Source organism: Lolium rigidum, chromosome 6, assembly GCF_022539505.1.
Source record: "Lolium rigidum isolate FL_2022 chromosome 6, APGP_CSIRO_Lrig_0.1, whole genome shotgun sequence".
NCBI classification, from domain to species: domain Eukaryota; kingdom Viridiplantae; phylum Streptophyta; class Magnoliopsida; order Poales; family Poaceae; genus Lolium; species Lolium rigidum.
In genome coordinates, this window is record NC_061513.1 from 128407930 (window position 1) to 128429756 (window position 21827).

At 45.3% G+C, this 21827-nt stretch overlaps 1 protein-coding gene and 1 long non-coding RNA gene across 2 annotated transcripts; one reads left to right on the plus strand and one right to left on the minus strand.

The window, feature by feature from the left end:
• Positions 1-2300: 2300 nt before the first annotated feature.
• LOC124668138 lies at positions 2301-4771 on the minus strand. The gene is made up of 3 exons (XR_006991561.1): positions 3602-4771; positions 2896-2958; positions 2301-2508 (listed from the first exon to the last, which is right to left on the minus strand). It is a non-coding gene; the product is annotated as an uncharacterized LOC124668138 (long non-coding RNA).
• Positions 4772-5824: 1053 nt separating this feature from the next.
• Positions 5825-11234, plus strand: LOC124663274 (IAA-amino acid hydrolase ILR1-like 2). The gene is made up of 3 exons (XM_047200999.1): positions 5825-6166; positions 6652-6774; positions 10395-11234. Exons 1-3 carry the CDS (start codon positions 5825-5827, stop codon positions 11232-11234), a joined length of 1305 nt encoding a protein of 434 aa, XP_047056955.1.
• The last annotated feature ends 10593 nt before the right edge of the window (positions 11235-21827 follow it).

The following is a 21827-nucleotide window of genomic DNA, read 5'->3' on the forward strand; positions in this document are numbered from 1 at the left end:
GTATTGCTAGATCCTCTTTGACATCGGCCGTGTCACTCGGGGGTCACCGATTCACTAGCACACAAATTCATGTTTATGAGTTCTTGAGATCATACTATCTAGACCCTTAAATTTGATAGCAGCATTAGGTGCACATAAACATCTATACTCATATGCGAAATAATCTCAAACATAAGTTCACAAATAGATGGAATAAAATTGGCACACCACATCTCACCAATCCTTTACATCTCGCACGTCAATGGGATCTACTCACAAATGAGAGGAGAATAGCATAACAACATCATAGCAAAGTAAATGGAGTTCATCTTGATATTACCGTAGCAAGCCACAATAGTTGAAGATCAAACAAATACAAACCAGGATGAAAATAGATGTTTCAATCCCTAATCTTACAAGTATGAATTTCTCCCTCTTTCTCAGTACAAGTAGGATGCAATGGATGGGGTGATGATCTTGATGAGATGGATCTTCGATGGATTCGAGATTGGTCTTCTCCTTCTTCAGATCTGATCTCTTCTCTCTGGTGCGAATGATGGTTGTTGTGTTCTGTTTCTCTTCTCTGTGTCTTCGCGGAAAAGGTCGTGTTTGATAAGACGAAGGCGACGCCGGTCCGTACGGATGGACGGTACGGACAAGCCCCGCCCGTACCGATGCCCGTTAAAGCCTCTGCGTCGCCAGGTTCAAGTTTGCCTCAAAAGGAAATATCTTTATTTCGTTGCAATTGGCCCATAAATGCCTTTGGATCATCCAGATATGACGGTTTCCTGAAATACATAGTTGAAAACAAGGTTTTGCTTGGATCGCGATATTATCGTTAGTTGAAACACAAAATCCAATGAAAAACCAATGAAACCGATAGATAGGTGGTGGAAAATCCATAGTAAAATGCATCGAAATTTGGAGCTATCATGTACTTGAACCGAAGTACAGGTTTTCATGTTACAAACCACTACAGAGAAATATAGCTAAGGTAGGATGGTGATTTGCAAATCATTGTTAGGAAACTTTTGCAAAACCCATGATTCTGCCCAAAGACCTCATGCGCCACCTGCGCCATCTTCCTGGCTAGTCGTAGACCGCTTTTCTGCAAATTTTCCCATGTATTAATGAAATGATTAGGAAGAAGATTAAGTTAGAATACTACATATGTTTCACTTGTGAAATTTAGAATGGGTACATGGGTATGGGTATGGGTTCTAGGATATACCCGTGCCCACTCTAAGCGAATAAAAGATCCTAAAACCCATATCCAACTCCAACTTCTGTCCAAAAACAAGCTCATGGCCGGGGCCCTCTACAAGCTTTGCAGTTTCGGTGGGGTGGTCTCTGCCAATGCACAGTTCATCTGGGGGAGCCGTGCACCGTCCCGGGTCATGTTCTTCGGGTGGCTGCTCACCTAGTCTCGCATCCACACGTGCGACGTTCTTCTCCGCAAAACCATTGTGGATGTGGCCGAAGCTGGATGCCCTCTCGGCGACGTCCCCCTGGAGAGGGCGAGCCATATGGTGTTGCACTGTCCAGCCGCCTCTCGCTTCTGGGTGACGGTGGGCGTCACTGTGCCGCCCCTCGCCCACGCCCGCGACCTTCATCTCATGCCCATGCCGCCATCCGTTGCGGCGGGTATGGGTTCGTCCTCCTGTGCTGCTGGCAGCTTTGGAAGCAATAGAATGATGGCGTGTTCAGGGAGGCGGTGCCCTCCCTTCCTCTCCTTCTCAAGCTCCGCCGGGACAATACTACTCTCTGGCACGGTCGTTTTCCCGCCAAGCAATGCCCCTTAGTCGACGCTTGGCGCGTTTGCCTGGAAGGCTCCTAGCCCTTTCGTTTTCTTTTCCTTTCTCTAACGATCGGTTAACTCTCCCTTTCTATGTCTCTACTGTAAACTATCTGGGGGTTGGCCCTTTTTTCAATATAATTCAGGTGGGGAACCTCTCCTCCCAGTGAAAATTCGAAAAGAAAACATATCTATGTACCCATTCTAAAATTTTCATTTGTATATCCGTGGATAACTTTTTAACACATCTTCGTAACTGTAATGAATTTTTACCCGCCGAATACGCACATAATGTATGGACGTTGCTACACAGTGCCCAGGCACCATATAGTCTTCCACAGTGCCCCTCCCAAAAATAGAAAGAAACAGGTTTGTCTGCCCCACGTATTACTAAAAAAGGAAAGTTTGGTCCCCCACGTTTTCTCCTTGACCCAGCGTGCGACTCCCCACGCTTTCCCACGATTTGGAGTAAAATCCCTAACCCCGGTACTTTCTCAGGCCTTCTCTGACGCGCGTTGCTAGTACATGGCAGAAAGAACAATATAAATCTTGTAAAGAATGCATTCACACATGCGGTTGGCAAAACCCAAAAAAGAACATCATATATATACAACTGCACCATCGTCCTTTTAATGCAACAAAACACATTGCTTGCTTTGTAACCCGTAGATGAAAATTTGGCCCCAAGTAATCGACAAGAAGTACCCTTCACCCAGGCCTCTCCCTGCTGTCACCTACATGTAAATATGCCAGCGTTATTACATATGCGGGTTAATCTTGTGTTGAAAAAATACATTCCAGATTATTAACAACTACATTTATAGTTGTGCGACAATGCAGTTTAGATCGAAAACTACATATACAATTCATCATTTGCAAACTACATATACCATAGAAAAGAGTGATGTGGTTTAAAAAAAATTAATCAAGGGATGGAAGAATAACATGTATCAGAATAAAAAAATACATCAGGTTGAATCAAGAATAAACTATCTAATCTGACCCAAAACTTGTGGGAATAAAAATAGTTCATTCTTTGACTAGAATAATACATCCCATATGCAATTTTTAATGAGAAAATACATCATGTTCAATAAAATAAGTTCCGGAAAGAACCATACTGTCTAATGTGAAGCAAAACTTCGAGCGATGCAAAAGTACTTCCTGAGATATAATAATACATCCTGCACAATATAATCATGAAAATACATCATGTTGGATAAAAACTTCAGGAAAGAAACCTACTGTTTAATCTGACCAAAACTTCAAGGAATATAAAAGTACATCCTATTAGGACATAATAATACATCCATATGCACATGTTTACTTACTGTTGAAGCAAAAAATCAGATGATCCCTTACTGTACAGCTGGGAATGCTTTCAAAACCAGACCAAATCCAACCTAAATTGTATGAACACATGTGTACCAACTAATCCAAACCAAACTAAAAGCTGCATACTAGGCCAAACCAGACTACAAAAACAATCCACCCAAACACATCCAAAATAGTTCCCAGCTACCGGTTCAATCCACATTTTCGGACCCATCTGCATGTGTGCTCTGCATCAGGCAACAAGCATGCTGAGCTGCCGATGATTGCGGACAAAATTCTCAAAAATACAACGCTAGTTACTGTCTGGTCATATGACCATCAGGTTTCCTCACTAAAGAAGCTTGCAATCTGCAGTAATAACTCACTGGTACTTAGAACTAGTGTCGTCCTTGCATCAGTAGCCCACAAAAAAGATAGTTTGAAGCATAAAGGAAACCAAGGATGTAATAGAGTGCAAGACCGTGAATCAAGTGTTTGGAGCGGGTTAGTTACCATGTTGGTAAGAGGCAGCTGAGCAGCAGTCATGTTGTATGGTACGCCAGAGAAGCCTCCGTCGATTTCGTCTTGAAAATCCTCGAGAAGGTGACCCTGCAACACAGCACAGCCCACGGAATTTCTCACCGGCTAGAAGAAACAACAGAGAAAGGCAAGAAAATACGATAGCCTTTCACAGAGGATGGAATTGGAAGCTTCAAAAATAATAATGATAATGGAGTGCGGCATGAGCTAGCTAGTCTCCAGAAAATACATGCATTCAGATTCAAATGTATACCATTGGGATATGTTGCACTCTGCATATAGGAGAAAAATATGTCCTAGATAGTATTGATAACAAAAAGGCATGTGATTTAGGTGCAATAAATACATACAGTGGAAAAATGCAACTAGTAATCTCTAAGAGAGTAGCATGTATTTTAGGGGCAATTTTTACATCCCGTGATAAGAAAAATAGAACCCACAAAACTAGTATTCTCTAAGTCTAACACATTGCATGTATTTATATGCAATTTTTACATCCTGTGAGAAAGAGAACCTACAAACTACCTATTGTACGAGTAAATATGTAAATGCATATACAGTAGCAGAAGTTGTACATAGTAATTATTTGCAAAAGGTACATCTAATACTAGTGATTTATGGGTTTGTTACATCAATGAAGCAATTGCAAAAACCCATTGTAAAAGCTTATGGTAAGATAATAAAAGTACATCCAATGTGTAGAATAACACTGTAACCATTTGAAAAAGGATATATTTATTGTCCTAAATTTACAACTCACGGTTATTCAGTACCGCCTCTGAATAAAAATGATCAAAATTTCGTGTGTAAAAAAATACACCCTATATACAGAATTTTGCAACTAATTCTGGTAATTTATACATCCTAGAATTGATAAACTACATCCCGATCGGCCACTACAGCTTCATAATTTAATTAGTTACATTCAAAATCAAGAGAAATACACCTTAATCTTTCCATCATTTAGATGTGAAAAAAGCATAGAAAGTACATCCAGACTTGGGGCAAAGTTACTATTATAACATGAGAAATTCCATGCAACTGAGACATGTATTGATGGAGACGTCGGTCTAGAATGGTAGACTGAAGAACTGTACAAGCTGAATTTACATGGTGGCTACTTTGAAGAGCTTTAAATTTTTGAAGAGCTTTAAATTACCTGGAGATTTCCCCCCGAGTGAGCCATCGCTAGCCCATCACCGGACCCGCGAAGTGCTCGTTCGGTGGTGGCACACCTGACTGTACCGTATCAAGCGCGTACGGCGTGTTTCCATACCGATTGACGTGCCGCGCGGCGGCCGCAGTGTACCGACACTACCCTTCCTCCGATGAGGAGCTGGTGCTCGCGGCGGCAAACGCCACGGACAACAAGGCGAGCGCGGCCTCTCGGATCGCGGCGTCCACCTTGGGCTGGATCTTGAGCAGCGCCAGCGCGTCCTTCCGCGGCCACCAGTTGCCCGCCGACGAAGACCTTCCACGCTAGCCCTCCTCGCCGCCGGGTAACCCCTCTTGGCCGTCGAATCTCCCAGAACTAGATCCTCTGACCGCTGCCCCGAGCTCGTCCATCTGATGGCGTTGTGGCTGCCCAGGCATCGGACGACGAACGCAAACCACCGCCACCTCACTCGATTTGTCTTTCCACCGGACTATTTGCCGCCGACGAGGTAGAATCGAAGGAGGTGAGATGGAGGAGGGAGCTTGCAGGAAGGAGGTGAGGTAGGGAAAATGGGGAATTTTGGTCGGGTTGGTCGTTGACTATCATCCGGACACGCCGCTACATGTGGAAATATATGACCGAAGGATCCTGATCGGACGGAGGAAGCGAGGGAGCACTCTGTAAGACACGAGCGTGCCCAGGCAGTTATTAGATTTTGGGATAATGTATACCCGTTGTCATCCCATTCCTGGCTCAGGCACGTTTGCCGCGTGCGCAACGCACAGCGCTGGCTACGCTAGCTAGCTACCGTCCGCTCCACGGCAGAAGCCGCCGCAGAAGTAACAGGGCCATACAAGAACGATACGTCGTGGTCGTGCACGAGTATATATGCGCGCGCGCCACACGCCGCTCGCCGCGTGCAAGCCCACGGCCCACCCACCACACCCCGGGCTTCCGCTTCGATCGCCGCGCCGCGCCGAGCCTACGCCCGCCTCGCGCGCGAGGTGGAAGGTGCAACAACCGCCACGCGCCGCCGACCGATGGCCCTCCCCGCGCGCGCCGCGGTTCTGTCCGTCCTGCTCATCCTGTGGTGGTGCCGCGCCTCGGAGGCGGCGGGCGGCGGCGGCGGCGCCGAGGTGCTCCTGCGGGCGAAGCGGCCGGAGTTCGCGGCGTGGATGGCCGGCGTCAGGAGGGCCATCCACGAGCGCCCCGAGCTGGCGTTCGAGGAGCACGAGACGAGCGCGCTGGTGAGGCGGGAGCTCGACGCCATGGGCGTGCGGTACGAGCACCCCGTCGCCGGCACCGGCGTCGTCGCGGCCGTGGGCACCGGGGGTCCCCCGTTCGTCGCGCTGCGTGCCGACATGGACGCGCTCCCGCTGCAGGTGCGTACGTGCCGCACGGTGCCCTACCGAGGGCTGCTTGATTTCGGTTGCCCATGCTCTTTCCATGCTTTCTTGCTCCTGGCTAGCTACGTGTTCTGGAGGTCATGATTGGGCTTACGGTTTACAGAGCAACAGAACAAAAAGAAGCTCATCGGTTTTAGAAGAGGATAAACTCCGGCAACTTCAAAGTATGCAAGGCAGTGTCACCGAGTGTCTTCTATGGTGTACACTTCACTACAGCCATACGCCCATACGAGATTCAGAAAGTAACCCGTGCTGTAGAAAAATTTGACACACGTTTCAGAAAACGCAAGCACTGCTGTCAGTGTTGGCAAAGTTCAGTGCACTAAACACGAAAGAGGGCGACGGAGGCCATAATGTCCCCCTATCTACGCATCTCTCGGCAGATTAACATATCAAGTGGCGGTGATATGAACCTGCATTTCCGAACTGAAACCCCTGTATATGATCCGTTTCTGCAGGAGGAAGTGGAGTGGGAGCACCGGAGCAAGGTGGCCGGGAAGATGCACGCCTGCGGCCACGACGCGCACACCGCCATGCTGCTCGGCGCCGCCAGGATCCTCCATGAGCGCCGCCACGAGCTGCAGGTTAAGTACCATGACTCTCTCTCTCTCTCCCCTCGCCGTCCACGCACATTCCATGATGATCAGAGATTTTGACTTCTTATGAACGACTGCACTGTTCGCGCGTCACCTTGATCGAAGCAGCTTGCTTGATTTTCTAGCTACATGTTGCCTGATTCGAATTTAGTCATCGATCGACTCGCGTTTACTATGGCCACGCAACCGAATTTTGTTTTATGCCATTTAGAAGCAGTGCGTGTTAGTTGCGCCGTCCTTTTCTCCGCAGATTCCCCAGATATTTCTGTTCCAGGCTGAAGCAAAGATCAGCCAAGGTATTGGTTCCAGACCCCTCGTTATTTCCATTTCACGACTAGTCTTGTTTCTTTCGAACAAAAGGTGATCTAGATATTTAGTGTCAAGATCTGCTTTTGTCCTATCCACGTAGCGCCACTTGTGCGAGCACCGAAGCCCTCTTCATTCTGTGCTATGGTAATGGAGGGAATGATTTAGTAGTCGTTTATCATGGACCATTCCTCGTGTGGCACTACACTGGTGATTTCAAATTCTGATGGAGCTCATCCATGGGAGTAGCATATATATGGTACTGTACAAGCGTACGGCCTGCGTGCCATGTACTAGGATTTTCGATGATCAGGCGCCCCTGCCAACCTTTCCGGCGTCCCAAAGGGTCTAGTGTTTATCAATGGCGTCGAGCCTGTGGATCGATGAAAGCCCAAGGATACCAAGGAGCTTTGTTGTTTTTTATCGCCAACCTCGGACGCTGTTATCTAGGCCAAGTGGATATGTTGCAGTGTTATTTGGTCTTCACTCTTCAGTCAGCGGTCGACGTTTTAAGGCAACCTTAATTTGGCATCGATTCGTGCGGATTCGACCCTTCTGGTTCTGGTGAGACAGTGGACTTCAGGATGTCTTCAATGGTTACATTGGTACTGATTATTTTCAACTATTCTTCGTCAAGTAGACTATGCATCGAAGATCGAACCAACAAGTCAAGACCTAGCTAGCGGGAAGAAGTCTTAAAAGAAAAGAGAGCAGAGCGTTACGAGGTACATGGATGGCGCCATGTTATTGTGTTTTTGCAGGACAAAGCTCGATCGAGGTGTCTTTATGTTCAGAGGGATTTGAATCCTAGAACCAGGCATTGGTTTGATGCTCAGTTGCTAATCTCCTTTCTTTGACAAACAGGCGGAATGGATCTCATCAGACTAGATGCCCTTATTGCGAAATAATAACACATTTTAAAATGTCGAAAGAAACTGAAACAAAATGTCGGATGTATATCTACAAATTATAGGCGCGCACATATAATGTTTTATGGAAAAAAGACAGTTTTTGTGACCTGTGAAAAAGATAATTTTCGATTGTACAAAATGACTTTTCACGAGACACTTTTTTCTTACGACAATACATATAATTTTTCACAAAAGGTTTAAGGACACGTAAAAAGTGTATTTCTGAAGAATTAAATCTTTTTTAAAGCATTTTCAAATGGGTTATCCGCAATGGGAACATCTGGTCGAGTGGCGGAGCTTGGGCAAGATGTGAGGGCAGCCAAGCTTAGTCGATTTTTCCTAACTAAACCTCTACCTAAACAACGTTATTTACGAAAGCTTCATGAAGATGCACCATGGGAGCCCGGTAAGGCTGGCCGGCGCTGGCTCCGCCACTGATCTAGTCCGGTGAGTCAAAACATCGCATCCAATAGACTATACTGATTTCAGAAGAAGAAAACCATGACTTGTCATTTTCCAATTAAAAGACAACATGTTGTCCTAGTTTGGAATCAAACAAAGATATCAGATTTGCAAATGGTCCATGCCTTGTTGCTTGCTCACCCGTAGTACTCGTCGAAATTTTATTAGCTCTGAGACATGTTTCTCATTTCATATGGACCCTTTTTTATTACTCCCTCTGATTCTGTATACAAGTTCACTTTCTCAATTTTAAGATACCAAGAAAACAAAGCCAACTAATAAATTGAATGATTAATAGTATGAAAAATCTTTCATGTTTTAGGCTAACTTAACATGGTGTGCATCAATTTTCCCAAGTTTACTGAATCAGTGTTTCTGAAAATATTTGCTAAACCCAGAGAGTAGGGTTTTTGGAGAATAGAGATAAAAGGGTTTTTGGTACACCATTTGAATTTTTGGATGAGATCTGTTTTGTTTTGAGATTAAATCTGGGGGTTCTGATTTGGTTTCTCATCTTAGGGTAGATCATCTAATCCACAAGAAAACACAAGGCATTACACGTGACAAAAAAAAGTATTCACAATTGTTTTTGTTGGCTCTGATATTTCATATTTCACTCACAACACCACTAAGCATTCATGGATATGATTCTTCTATCTTTGTGGTTACATGCAATTACATCATTCTACAAGGTAGAAGTCTAACCAATTCTTCTCTCGGAAAGATATGGTGGCCTTGTATAACATCAAATTGTACTATATTTGATATAGTTGCCTTGTATTTAAAATTGGAAGAGTAAAAACAGATGGGTGTGTGTTGGATCTGGATGAACTGTCGTGTCCCGGAAAGCTCGGCCGACAAACTCTATTGGACGATTCAGGCCTAGAGATTGCTCGATCGGATGGGATTCCGTCATGCGTGCCCATATTTTTTCTTGGCCGTTTTGTTTCAGAGGGAGCGTTGCGAACCTCTGGTTGTGACCATCATGAGCATGCTTTCTCGTTCCATGGTGAAGTCAGCCGGCGTGGAATGTCACTGAGGTCGGGATTTGAGGGCTAGCTATGATGGTTCTAGCTAGTCTTTGTGGCGACGAGTAATTGGCTTGGTGATTTCTAACTTGGAGCAACGGCATCGCAAGTGGGGGCATCAACATAGGAGAAGTCCAAGATCTTACCTCTGAGAACGAAAATATAATTTTTTATCATAATTGGTTGTGCCTAACAATGACCTTGTTGAAGACATTGTTTTGTGAGCATGGACTATCTCTAGGGTGAAGACCTAAGATCTTTGATCGAGCGACGAAGACGCTTGTGTACTGTTTTTTCTTTTCTTGAATACGTCGTTTTGGAGGAGGTGGATTTCTAGTTTATAATTGGTGGTGTTACTACTGCTATTTTAATGAATAGATTAATTTAGCGAGACTTTTTTATTGCAGTTCTTTTTCTTGTTTTTAAGTTAGAAATTCAATTCGGCTCCGGGTGCATATGCTCCCTCTACCAAAAGAAATTATTTCGAAGTGTCAAAAAATTTTGACAAAAAAATCTACATGTACATCTTCATAATATATGTGTGTTCGTCAAGTTTCAAGAAAAACCAACATTTTTTGTGGACTATGCAAAAAAGAGAAATTTTATCTTGTAAAAAGCATTATTTTTAGCACTGAGTTTTGTCTTTTTTACACACGTCACATGGCAAGTCAATTTTTTATGAAACAACTTTGTAAGCGTGTAGCACGTGAAGATGTACGTGCGAATTTTTCGTTTCAATTTTTTTGAAATTCAAAATATGTGTAAGATGCATTTTAAACTAAAGGGAGCATATGCTCCCATGTTCCAAAAAATCTCTTAAGCTATTTATATATTTACTTTATAAAAAAATCTCCTGTGATCTGTTCAAACGGTTAACGAGTTAGCTCTGCATTTCTTCCAGGGAACCGTGGTTCTTCTGTTCCAACCGGGCGAGGAGGTCGGCACCGGGGCCAAGAAGATGGTGGAGGCCGGCGCGGTGGACAAGGTCGAGGCCATATTCGGGTTCCACGTCACTGTGATGCTCCCCACCGGCGTGGTTGGATCTAGAGCCGGCCCGCTGCTTGCCGGCTGCGGGTTCTTCGAGGCGGTGATCACCGGCAAGGGAGGCCACGCTGCAATCCCCCACAGCAGCGTGGACCCCGTGGTGACCGCCTCCAGCGTCGTCCTCGCCCTCCAGAGCCTGGTCTCCCGGGAGGCCGATCCCCTGGACGCCCAGGTGGTGACGGTGACGAGGTTCCGAGGAGGCGACGCGTTCAACGTGATCCCGGACTCCGTCACGATCGGCGGCACGTTCCGGTGCTTCTCGAACGAAGGGTTCATGCGGCTGAAGCAGCGCATCGAGGAGGTGATCGTGGCCCAGTCGGCGGTGCACCGGTGCGCGGCGGCGGTGGACTTCCACGCCGGCGGGCGCCCGCTCCTGCCCCCGACCATCAACAGCGCCGCGCTGCACGCGCACTTCGAGGCCGTCGCCGCGGAGACGGTCGGCGCTGACGGCGTCCGGGGCACCATGGAGCCGTGCATGGGGAGCGAGGACTTCGCCGCCTTCTCCGAGGCCGTGCCAGGCTCCTACTTCTACTTCGTCGGGATACGGAACGAGGCGGCCGGGTCGGTGCACGACGCGCACTCGCCGCACTTCCTCGTCGACGAAGGCGCGCTCCCGTACGGCGCGGCGATGCACGCAAGCCTCGCCATGACGTACCTGCAGCGCCGCCAGCGCGGGGAGCCCCACGATGAGCTCTAGGTCCCGCTGCTGCATATGCCAACAGCCGCGACCTTGGCTCGACCACCGCGCACGCTGGCCTGCACGGTGGCTCGACGTTCTCAGGATGACCATGTTGCCGCGGCGCTTGCCACCGGCGAGTAGTCTCGTCACTTCATCAGGATTCTGATGGATCCAGAAGAAAGGCGCGTACTGCTAGCAATCTGGTTGTGCAGTGACACTCATGTTGCTGTTCAATGTACGCGGTGTAAATTAAACTGACGATAGCCAAAATGTCTTGGAAGCTGAAAACTGCGAGGACTTTCCATGGACCTGAGCTGTTTATGCAGAGGATCGCATCAATCCTTTTCTTCCCGGGAAAATAAACCTTTGCATCTCTGAAAAACCCATACCTTTCTTCTCGCTATTCCTTTGGCCTTATCGCAACGATGAGAGTGGACAAATGAAGGCTAAGCTACATCTAGCTCTTTATTTTAATAAAATCGGAAATCATATTTTTAAATTTCAAAAAATTCTGAAAAATAATCCTAGATGTAGCCAATGATGGAATCTACAAATATGTGAAATCTCAGTGTACTTTAGGCTACACAAAAATAAGAAATGTGTGGATTTGAGAATAGTGAATAGTGCATATTTCAAAACTACAAAACATGTCAGATTTTGTCATTTTTATGTAGTCTACAATATAAAGAATTTCACATTGAGATTTTGCACGTAGATTTTATCATTGTCTACATCCAGGATTTTTTTTAGATTTTTTTGAAACTTAAAACTATAATTTCCAAAATTTTGAAAATAAAGAGCTACATGTAACTCGGTTTGCAGTTTTTGAACGAATTTAGGTCTATCTACCAGAACAAACTTTATTACTACAATAAGCTTTGCCTCTGGTAACGGAGGGGCGATGATGACGGCCTGCCTTTGACTCGCTCTAGTATTTGTAGTTTGTGCCAGGTATTCTAAAAACATATTTATAATTTTTAGTGTCTTCTGTACTACCATTTATGTTTATTAATAGATCGGTGGACCTTTAGCAAAAAAAAATCATTTTTATTTATTTGCTCTTTTTATAAAACGCTTTTTTCGGCTTCTGCATAGATAGGATACACACGGCCACAACGGTACGTAAAAAAACAAAATACCGAAGTACAAGATCATGTAAAACTAGTAGATTGTCTACAGTTCTCGAGATCCAATCCAAATATCACGTTGTCATTTATGTGGGATAAAAACATTACTCACGGTATCCTTCAACTGTGTAGCGAGCTTTATAAACATATCTCGATTCTCCACACATTAAACAAAACAATCACTAACGGAGCAACAAAAAGTACTTAACACTATGATACAATACTAGTAAAATTGCCCATGCGTTGCAAAGGGGTCATTACGGCTCGTTTGTACATGCATTTAGCGCTTCCATGGCACCCTCCATAGTCAGGTGTGCCACCATTTTCGCCTCTACCCGCTGTCTTAGTTAGGCAACCCGGCACACGTGTGTCAGCACCATCGCCACCTCACCTCGCGCAGCGAAAGCCTTTGTCTCCCTATCTCGAGGTCAATGATTAGAGGAAGCGAAAGAAGACAGATACATCTTTGGGTGAGTAGTTAGGATGCGGATTGCCCGATCCAACCCGATTTTACCAAATGATTAGGGTGGTTCGTGAAATAAATAAAATTATGGAACAATTTAGGACATAATAGACCTCAGTAGAAAGCGGTGTGACAAGGTACACATGGAAGCATCATCTTTGAGCGAAGTCACCTTCGTGAATGAAAGAAATTACTTGATTTGACAACATAATCAAAAACGTATGTATCATATATATGGGTATATATTCTAACTTAAAATTATAGATGTTGATCAAACTGAGCAATGATACTCCTCAAATGTGCGTTACTCGTTAATCACAATCAGGAGTTGCCTGGGTTGTCCAGCAAGAAAACGACGGGATTACCCTTTTCTAGTTCAGTCTTAGCACCCTTTTCTGGTTCAATCTCAGCACCTCCAGACATAGTGTCTATACGTGATTCCGCTGCACTTGGTGCTGGCCATACGTATCTATGCACACTTGAGCTGATGCAGCGCGTCATCGCGCAATTGTAACTGCCAAATAGCGTGTGCAGCCAAAGCGCCTGACAGGCAACAAGACCTGGAATATAGCGCGGCGAGATGAACATGGCCATCAAGACGGCGATGGCGCGATCCTTATTACTTTGCAGCATGCAGCTCTATGCCCTACGCACGACAACTCTTCTTTGTTTTACCTCTGTTCCGGTGTACGGTGATGACGGCCCGGATTGGATTGCTAGCAGCACAAAACATGATCGTTTCGTTTTTCATGTAGACGATCCGAAGACCAGCGGGGCGATAGGTGGCGAACGGCGTGCCCTACGCTTTGCTGCTGCACGGTACGAGTTGCTCTGGTTCGCAGGTTATTCAGGCGCCCGGGGCGCTCATCTCCACGTCGGTGCGCTCTGTCTCTGATGGCGAGTCCCGGGCATGCGTGGCGGCGCTCCTTGAAGAGAGACGGCAGGGACGACGCCGAGCAGGGTGGCGTCCCGAACGGAGCAAGTCTTCGTTGAGGTGGTGCAGCTGCTCCACGCCAGCGACATGGGCGCTTCAACCGCGACGATCTTGGTGCCGCCAACCAAGGGGCGCCACGCGACCTAGCTGCTATCTTTTGACCTTTTCTAACCCTTTGCCGCCGGCGGCAATCACGCGAGCCGAAGTGAGGATTCATCTGATTCGCGATCTTAGCCTTGTGCAAAGGAAATCGATTGATCTAGTCTTTTCTGGCTTGGTCGGATGGTCTCCGCAGCTTATCTTTGCCGCTGCTGCCTAGTACGGGACGGCCATGTTAGCTAGGCCTCTCGAATTTTCTCACGATCGCAAGATTTTACTAATCGAGTTCCTGGCTAGGGCGCGCTATATGTGATATCTTACATCCGGCTACCGTAGGTTGCCTGGAGACCGGACGTAGCCTAAGAGCATCCCCACTCGTTGGCACTCCCCACGCCCAAATCCGGCGATATTGTCGTCCGGATTGGAGGAAAATTTGGCCTGGGGAGGCCCATCTTCCCAGCCGCGAGCCCAGGATGGATGTAACGGACTTCGGCGAATTCAGACAAAATTGACGAGTTTGTTCAAACATAAGCGAAATTTAATGATATTTAACATATAGAGGCGAGTTCGTACATACCTGCGCCAGAAGAACGCGATCCACGATTCGCGGTTCTCGGGGTAGAAACGCGGATCCGCGCGCTGCTCGTCACTGAGAGTGGCGAGCACCTCGTCGCCGTTTCGAGTGCGGCCCCCCCGTTGGTGGCGGCGGGATCGGCACGCCGCCTGCGCTCAGCCTCCATCCCCCCGGTGCACGGAAGTCCGGCGGCGCCGGGTAGCCCGCCGCGTAGAGGAGCCGTCCATCCCATTGGTGGAGAGAGCGGCGGCCGAAGCCGTTGTTGGCCGCACCTGAAGGAGATATGCCCTAGAGGCAATAATAAAGTGGTTATTATTTATATCTTTATGTTTATGATAAATGTTTATATATCATGCTAGAATTGTATTAACCGAAACATTAGTACATGTGTGATATGTAGACAAACAAGAAGTCCCTAGTATGCCTCTTAAACTAGCTTGTTGATTAATAGATGATTAGTTTCATAATCATGAACATTGGATGTTATTAATAACAAGGTTATGTCATTGTGTGAATGATATAATGGACACACCCAATTAAGCGTAGCATAAGATCTCGTCATTAAGTTATTTGCTATAAAGCTTTCGATACATAGTTACCTAGTCCTTATGACCATGAGATCATGTAAATCACTTATACCGTAAAGGTACTTTGATTACATCAAACACCACTGCGTAAATGGGTGGCTATAAAGGTGGGATTAAGTATCCGGAAAGTATGAGTTGAGGCATATGGATCAACAAGTGGGATTTGTCCATCCCGATGACGGATAGATATACTCTGGGCCCTCTCGGTGGAATGTCGTCTAATGTCTTGCAAGCATATGAATGAGTTCATAAGAGACCACATACCACGGTACGAGTAAAGAGTACTTGTCAGTAGACGAGGTTGAACAAGGTATAGAGTGATACCGAAGATCAAACCTCGGACAAGTAAAATATCGTGAGACAAAGGGAATTGGTAATGTATGTGAATGGTTCATTCGATCACTAAAGTCATCGTTGAATATGTGGGAGCCATTATGGATCTCCGGATCCCGCTATTGGTTATTGGTCGGAGTAAGTACTCAACCATGTCCGCATAGTTCTCGAACCGTAGGGTGACACACTTAAAGTTGGATGTTGAAATGGTAGTTCTTGAATATGGAATGGAGTTGGAATATTTGTTCGGAGTCCCGGATGAGATCCCGGACATCACGAGGAGTTCCGGAATGGTCCGGAGAATAAGATTCATATATAGGATGTCATTTTATGTGAATAAAATGTCGCGGAAGGTTCTATGGAAGGTTCTAGAAGGTTCTAGAAAAGTCCGGAAGAAACCACCAAGGAAGGTGGAGTCCACAAGGGACTCCACCTCCATGGCCGGCCACCCCCCACATGGGAGGTGGGAATCCCACCTTTGGGTGGGAGTCCTAGTTGGGCTAGGTTTGCCCCCTCCTATGGAAGGTTTTGGTTTCGGGTCTTATTCGAAGACTTGGACACCAACACTTGGGATCCACCTATATAATGAGGGGCCAAGGGAGGGGGCCGGCCACCCCAAGACCATAGCTTGGCCGCCCCCCCTTGAGTGGCCGGCCACCCCCTCCCGAACCCTAGCTTTGCTCCTCCACTTCATATTTCCCGCGTAGCTTAGCGAAGCTCCGCCGGACTTCTACACCGCCACCGACACCACGCCGTCGTGCTGTCGGATTCAAGAGGAGCTACTACTTCCGCTGCCCGCGGGAACGGGGAGGTGGACGTCGTCTTCATCAACAACCGAACGTGTGACCGAGTACGGAGGTGCTACCCGTTCGTGGCGCCGGAACCGATCGTGATCAAGATCTTCTACGCGCTTTTGCAAGCGGCAAGTGATCGTCTACCGCAGCAACAAGAGCCTCATCTTGTAGGCTTTGGAATCTCTTCAAGGGTGAGACTCGATACCCCTCGTTGCTACCGTCTTCTAGATTGCATCTTGGCTTGGATTGCGTGTTCGCGGTAGGAAAATTTTTGTTTTCTATGCAACGTTATCCTACAAGTGGTATCGAGCCGTGTCTATGCATAGATGGTTGCACGAGTAGAACACAATGGTTTGTGGGCGTTGATGCTCTTGTTATCTTTAGTTTGAGTACTTTGCATCTTTATGGCATAGTGGGATGAAGCGGCTCGGACTAACTTTACATGACCGCGTTCATGAGACTTGTTCCTCGTTCGACATGCAACTTGTATTGCATAAGAGGCTTTGCGGGTGTCTGTCTCTCCTACTATAGTAAAGATTCAATTTACTCTTCTATTGACAACATTAGTATCAACGTTGTGGTTCATGTTCGTAGGTAGATTAGATCTATAACGAAAACCCTAAACCACGTAAAATATGCAAACCAAATTAGAGAGCGTCTAACTTGTTTTTGCAGGGTTTGGTGATGTGATATGGCCATAATGTGATGATGAATATGTATGAGATGATCATTATTGTATTGTGGCAACCGGCAGGAGCCTTATGGTTGTCTTTAAATTTCATGTTGAGTAGTATTTCAAAGTAGTTGTAATAGTTGCTACATGGAGAACAATCATGAAGACGGTGCCATTGACCTTGGTGCTTCGCCGACGATGATGGAGATCATGCCCGAAGATGATGGAGATCATGTCCGTGCTTTGGAGATGAAGATCAAAGGCGCAAAGACAAAAGGGCCATATCATATCACATATGAACTGCATGTGATGTTAATCCTTTTATGCATCTTATTTTGCTTAGATCGCGACGGTAGCATTATAAGATGATCTCTCACTAAAATCTCAAGATAATAAAGTGTTCATCCTTAGTAGCACCGTTATCAAGTCTTATCGTTTCGAAGCATCTCGTGATGATCGGATGTGATAGATTCGATAAGTACATACAACGGTGCAAGACAGCTTTGCACATGCGGATACTAAGGTGGCCTTGACGAGCCTAGCATGTACAGACATGGTCTCGGAACACGTGATACCGAAAGGTAGAGCATGAATCATATGGTTGATATGATGAACACTTTGAGTGTTCGCCATTGAAATCACACCTTTTCTCGTGATGATCGGGTTTAGGTGCGGTGGATTTGGTTCGTGTGATCACTAAGACAATGCGAGGGATATTGTTTTGAGTGGGAGTTCACTTAGGTTTTTAATTATGTTGAATTAAAATTTGAACTCAATATGTCATAAACTTAGTCTAAACTATTGCAAATATATGTTGTAGAGATGGCGTCCCCAATCAATTTTAATCGGTTCCTAGAGAAAGAGAAACTTAAGAGCAACGGTAGCAACTTCACCGACCGGTTCCGTCATGTGAGGATCTTCCTCTCCGGCGGAAATCTGCAATTTGTGCTTGATGCACCGCTAGGTGACCCTCCCGCGTAAGATGAATCCGATGAAGTAAAAGCTGTTTACGCGACTCGGAAAACTCCGGTACTCTCAAGTTCGGTGTGCCATCCCTGTGCAGTCCGGAATCCGATCTTCAAAAACGTTTTGAGCACCATGATCCTCATGAGTTGATGAATGAGCTGAAAGCTATATTCGAGACTCATGCGGCAGTTGGAATGCTATGAAGCATCGAAACATTTCTTCAGCTTGTATGATGGAAGAAGGCAGCTCCGTTAGTGAGCACATGCTCGCCATGACCGGCATGCGAAGAAACTCGGTGACTTGGGAATAGTGATTCCTAACGGATCGGGGATTAATCGTGTCCTTCAATCACCGCCACCAAGTTACAAGAACTTTGTGATGAACTACAATATGCAGAACATGAACAAGGAGTTACCTGAACTTTTTGGCATGCTAAAAGCTGCTGAGATTGAGATCAAGAAAGAGCACCAAGTGTTGATGGTCAACAAGACCACCAGTTTCAAGAAACAGGGCAAGTCTAAGAGAAAATTCAAGAAGGGTGGCAAGAAAGCTGCCACGCCTCCTATGAAACCTAAGAACGGCCCTAAGCCTGATGCTGAGTGCTATTACTGCAAGGAGAAGGGACACTGGAAGCGTAATTGCTCCAAGTATCCGGCTGATCCGAAGAGCGGCCTTGTCAAGAAGAAGAAAGAAGGTATATCCGATATACATGTTATAGATGTTTATCTCACTAGTTCTCGTTCTAGTACCTGGGTATTTGATACCGGTTCGGTTGCTCATATTTGTAACTCGAAACAGAACTAAAGAATAAACGACAACCGCCGAAAGATGAAGTGACGATGCGCGTTGGAAATGGATCCAAGGTCAATGTGATCGCAATCGGCACACTTCCTCTACATCTACCTTCGGGATTAGTTTTAAGCCTAAATAATTGCTATTATGTACCTGCGTTGAGCATGAACATTATATCTGGATCTTGTTTAATGCAAGACGGTTATTCATTCAAGTCTCGAGAATAATGGTTGTTCTATTTTTATGAATAATATCTTTTATGGTCGAGCACCACAAAAGAATGGCTTATTTTCGTTAGATCTCGATAGTAGTGATACGCACATACATAACATTGATGCTAAGCGAATTAAACTTAATGATAATTCTACTTATATGTGGCAACTCGTCGTCTTGGTCATATTGGAGTGAAACGCATGAAGAAACTCCATACCGATGGATTACTTGAATCACTTGACTTTGAATCACTTGATAGATGCGAAGCATGTCTAATGGGAAAAATGACAAAGACTCCATTTTCTCGGTATGATGGAGCGAGCTACCGACTTATTAGAAATCATACATACCGATGTATGTGGACCAATGAGCGTAGCATCGCGCGGTGGTTATCGTTATGTTCTAACCTTCACAGATGATCTCGAGTAGATATGGGTATATCTATTTCATGAAACATAAATCCGAAACTTTCGAGAAGTTTAAGGAATTTCAAAGTGAAGTAGAAAATCAACGTAACAAGAAGATAAAATTTCTACGATCTGATCGTGGAGGTGAATATCTGAGTTATGAGTTTGGCATGCATTTAAAGAAATGCGGAATACTTTCACAATTGAAACCGCCGGGAACACCTCAACGAAACGGTGTGTCTGAACGTCGTAATCGAACTCTCTTAGATATGGTTCGTAGTATGATGTCTCTTACTGATTTACCGTTATCATTTTGGAGTTATGCATTAGAGACAGCCGCATTCACTTTAAATAGAGCACCATCAAAATCCGTAGAAACGACACCGTATGAATTATGGTTTAATAAGAAACCTAAGTCTGTCGTTCTCGAAAGTTTGGGGTTGCGAAGCCTATGTAAAGAAGTTACAACCGGACAAGCTAGAACCCAAAGCGGAGAAATGCGTCTTCATAGGATACCCTAAGGAAACTATAGGGTACACTTTCTATCACAGATCCGAAGGCAAAATCTTTGTTGCTAAGAACGGAACCTTTCTTGAGAAAGAATTTCTCACTAAAGAAGTGACTGGAAGAAAAGTAGAACTCGATGAGATTGATGAATCTATACTCGTTGATCGGAGTAGCGCAAGCATCGGAAGTTGTACTGTACCGCCTACACCGGCAACGAGAGGAAGCTAATGATAATGATCATGAAACTTCGAACGAGGAAACTACCGAACCTCGCAGATCGACAAGGGAACGTGCCACTCCCTGATTGGTATGATCCTTGTCTAAATGTCATGATTGTAGATAACAATGATGAGGACCCCGCGACGTATGAAGAAGCGATGATGAGCCTAGATTCCAACAAATGGCAAGAAGCCATGAAATCCGAAATGGGATCCATGTATGATAACAAAGTATGGACTTTGGTAGACTTACCCGATAGCCGAAAGGTCAGTCGAGAATAAATGGATCTTCAAGAGAAAAACAGATGCCGATGGTAATATTACCGTCTATAAAGCTCGACTTGTCGCAAAGGGTTTCCGACAAATTCAAGGAGTTGACTACGATGAGACTTTCTCACCCGTAGCGAAGCTAAAATCTGTGAGGATTTTGTTAGCAATAGCTGCATTTTTCGATTATGAGATTTGGCGGATGGATGTCAAAACGGCGTTCCTTAATGGAGACATTGAGGAAGAGTTGTATATGGTACAACCCAAAGGTTTTGTCGATCCTAAAAATGCCGACAAAGTATGCAAACTTCAGCCGTTCAATCTATGGACTCGAAGCAAGCATCAAGAAGTTGGAACCGACGCTTTGATAAGGTGATCAAAGACTTCGGGTTTATACAAGTGTCATGGAGAGGCCTCGTATTTACAAGAAAGTGAGTGGGAGCTCGTAGCATTCCCGATATTATATGTAGATGACATATTATTGATCGGAAATGATATAGAACTATTAAGCAAGTGTTAAGGGTTATTTGAATAATAGTTTTTCAATGAAAGACCTTGGTGAAGCATCGTATATATTAGGCATCAAGATTTATAGAGATAGATCAAGACGCCTAATAGGGCTATCACAGAGTACATATCTGGACAAGATTCTAAAGAAGTTTAGAATGGACGAAAGTAAGAAAGGGTTCTTACCTATGTTACCAGGCAAGGTATTGAGTAAAACTCAAGGACCGGCTACAGCAGAAGAAAGAGAAAGGATGTGTAACATCCCCTATGCCTCGGCAGTAGGATCTATCATGTATGCCATGCTATGTACTAGACCGGATATAACACATGTCGTTAGTTTGACTAGCAGATATCAAAGTGATCCAGGAATGGAACACCGGACAGCGGTCAAGAATATCCTGAAGTACTTGAAAAGAACTAAGGATATGTTTCTTTGTTATGGAGGTGACCAAGAGCTCGTTGTAAACGGTTACACCGATGCAAGTTGGAACACCGATCCCGATGACTCTAAGTCACAATCTGGGTACGTGTTTATATTGAATGGTGCTGCAGTAGGTCGGGCAAGCTCGAAGCGATGGCACGGTGGCGAAGTCTTCAACGGAATCGTAGTACATAGCGGCTTCGGAGGCTTCATCGAAGCGGTATGGATGAAGAGGTTCATTGTAGAGCTCGGTGTGGTTCCTAGTGCATTGGACCCAAGTAATCATTTATCGTGATAACATGGGTGCCATCGCCAATGCACAAGAGCCAAGGTCACACAAGAGGTCGAAGCATATCAAGCTGCGTTACCACTCGATTCGCGAGTACATCGAAGATGGAGAAGTAAAGATTTGCAAAGTACACACCGATCTGAATGTAGCAGATCCGTTGACTAAAGCTCTCCCTAGGGCAAAGCATGACCAACACCAGTATGCCATGGGTGTTAGGTATATTACAATGTAATCTAGATTATTGACTCTAGTGCAAGTGGGAGACTGAAGGAGATATGCCCTAGAGGCAATAATAAAGTGGTTATTATTTATATCTTTATGTTTATGATAAATGTTTATATATCATGCTAGAATTGTATTAACCGAAACATTAGTACATGTGTGATATGTAGACAAACAAGAAGTCCCTAGTATGCCTCTTAAACTAGCTTGTTGATTAA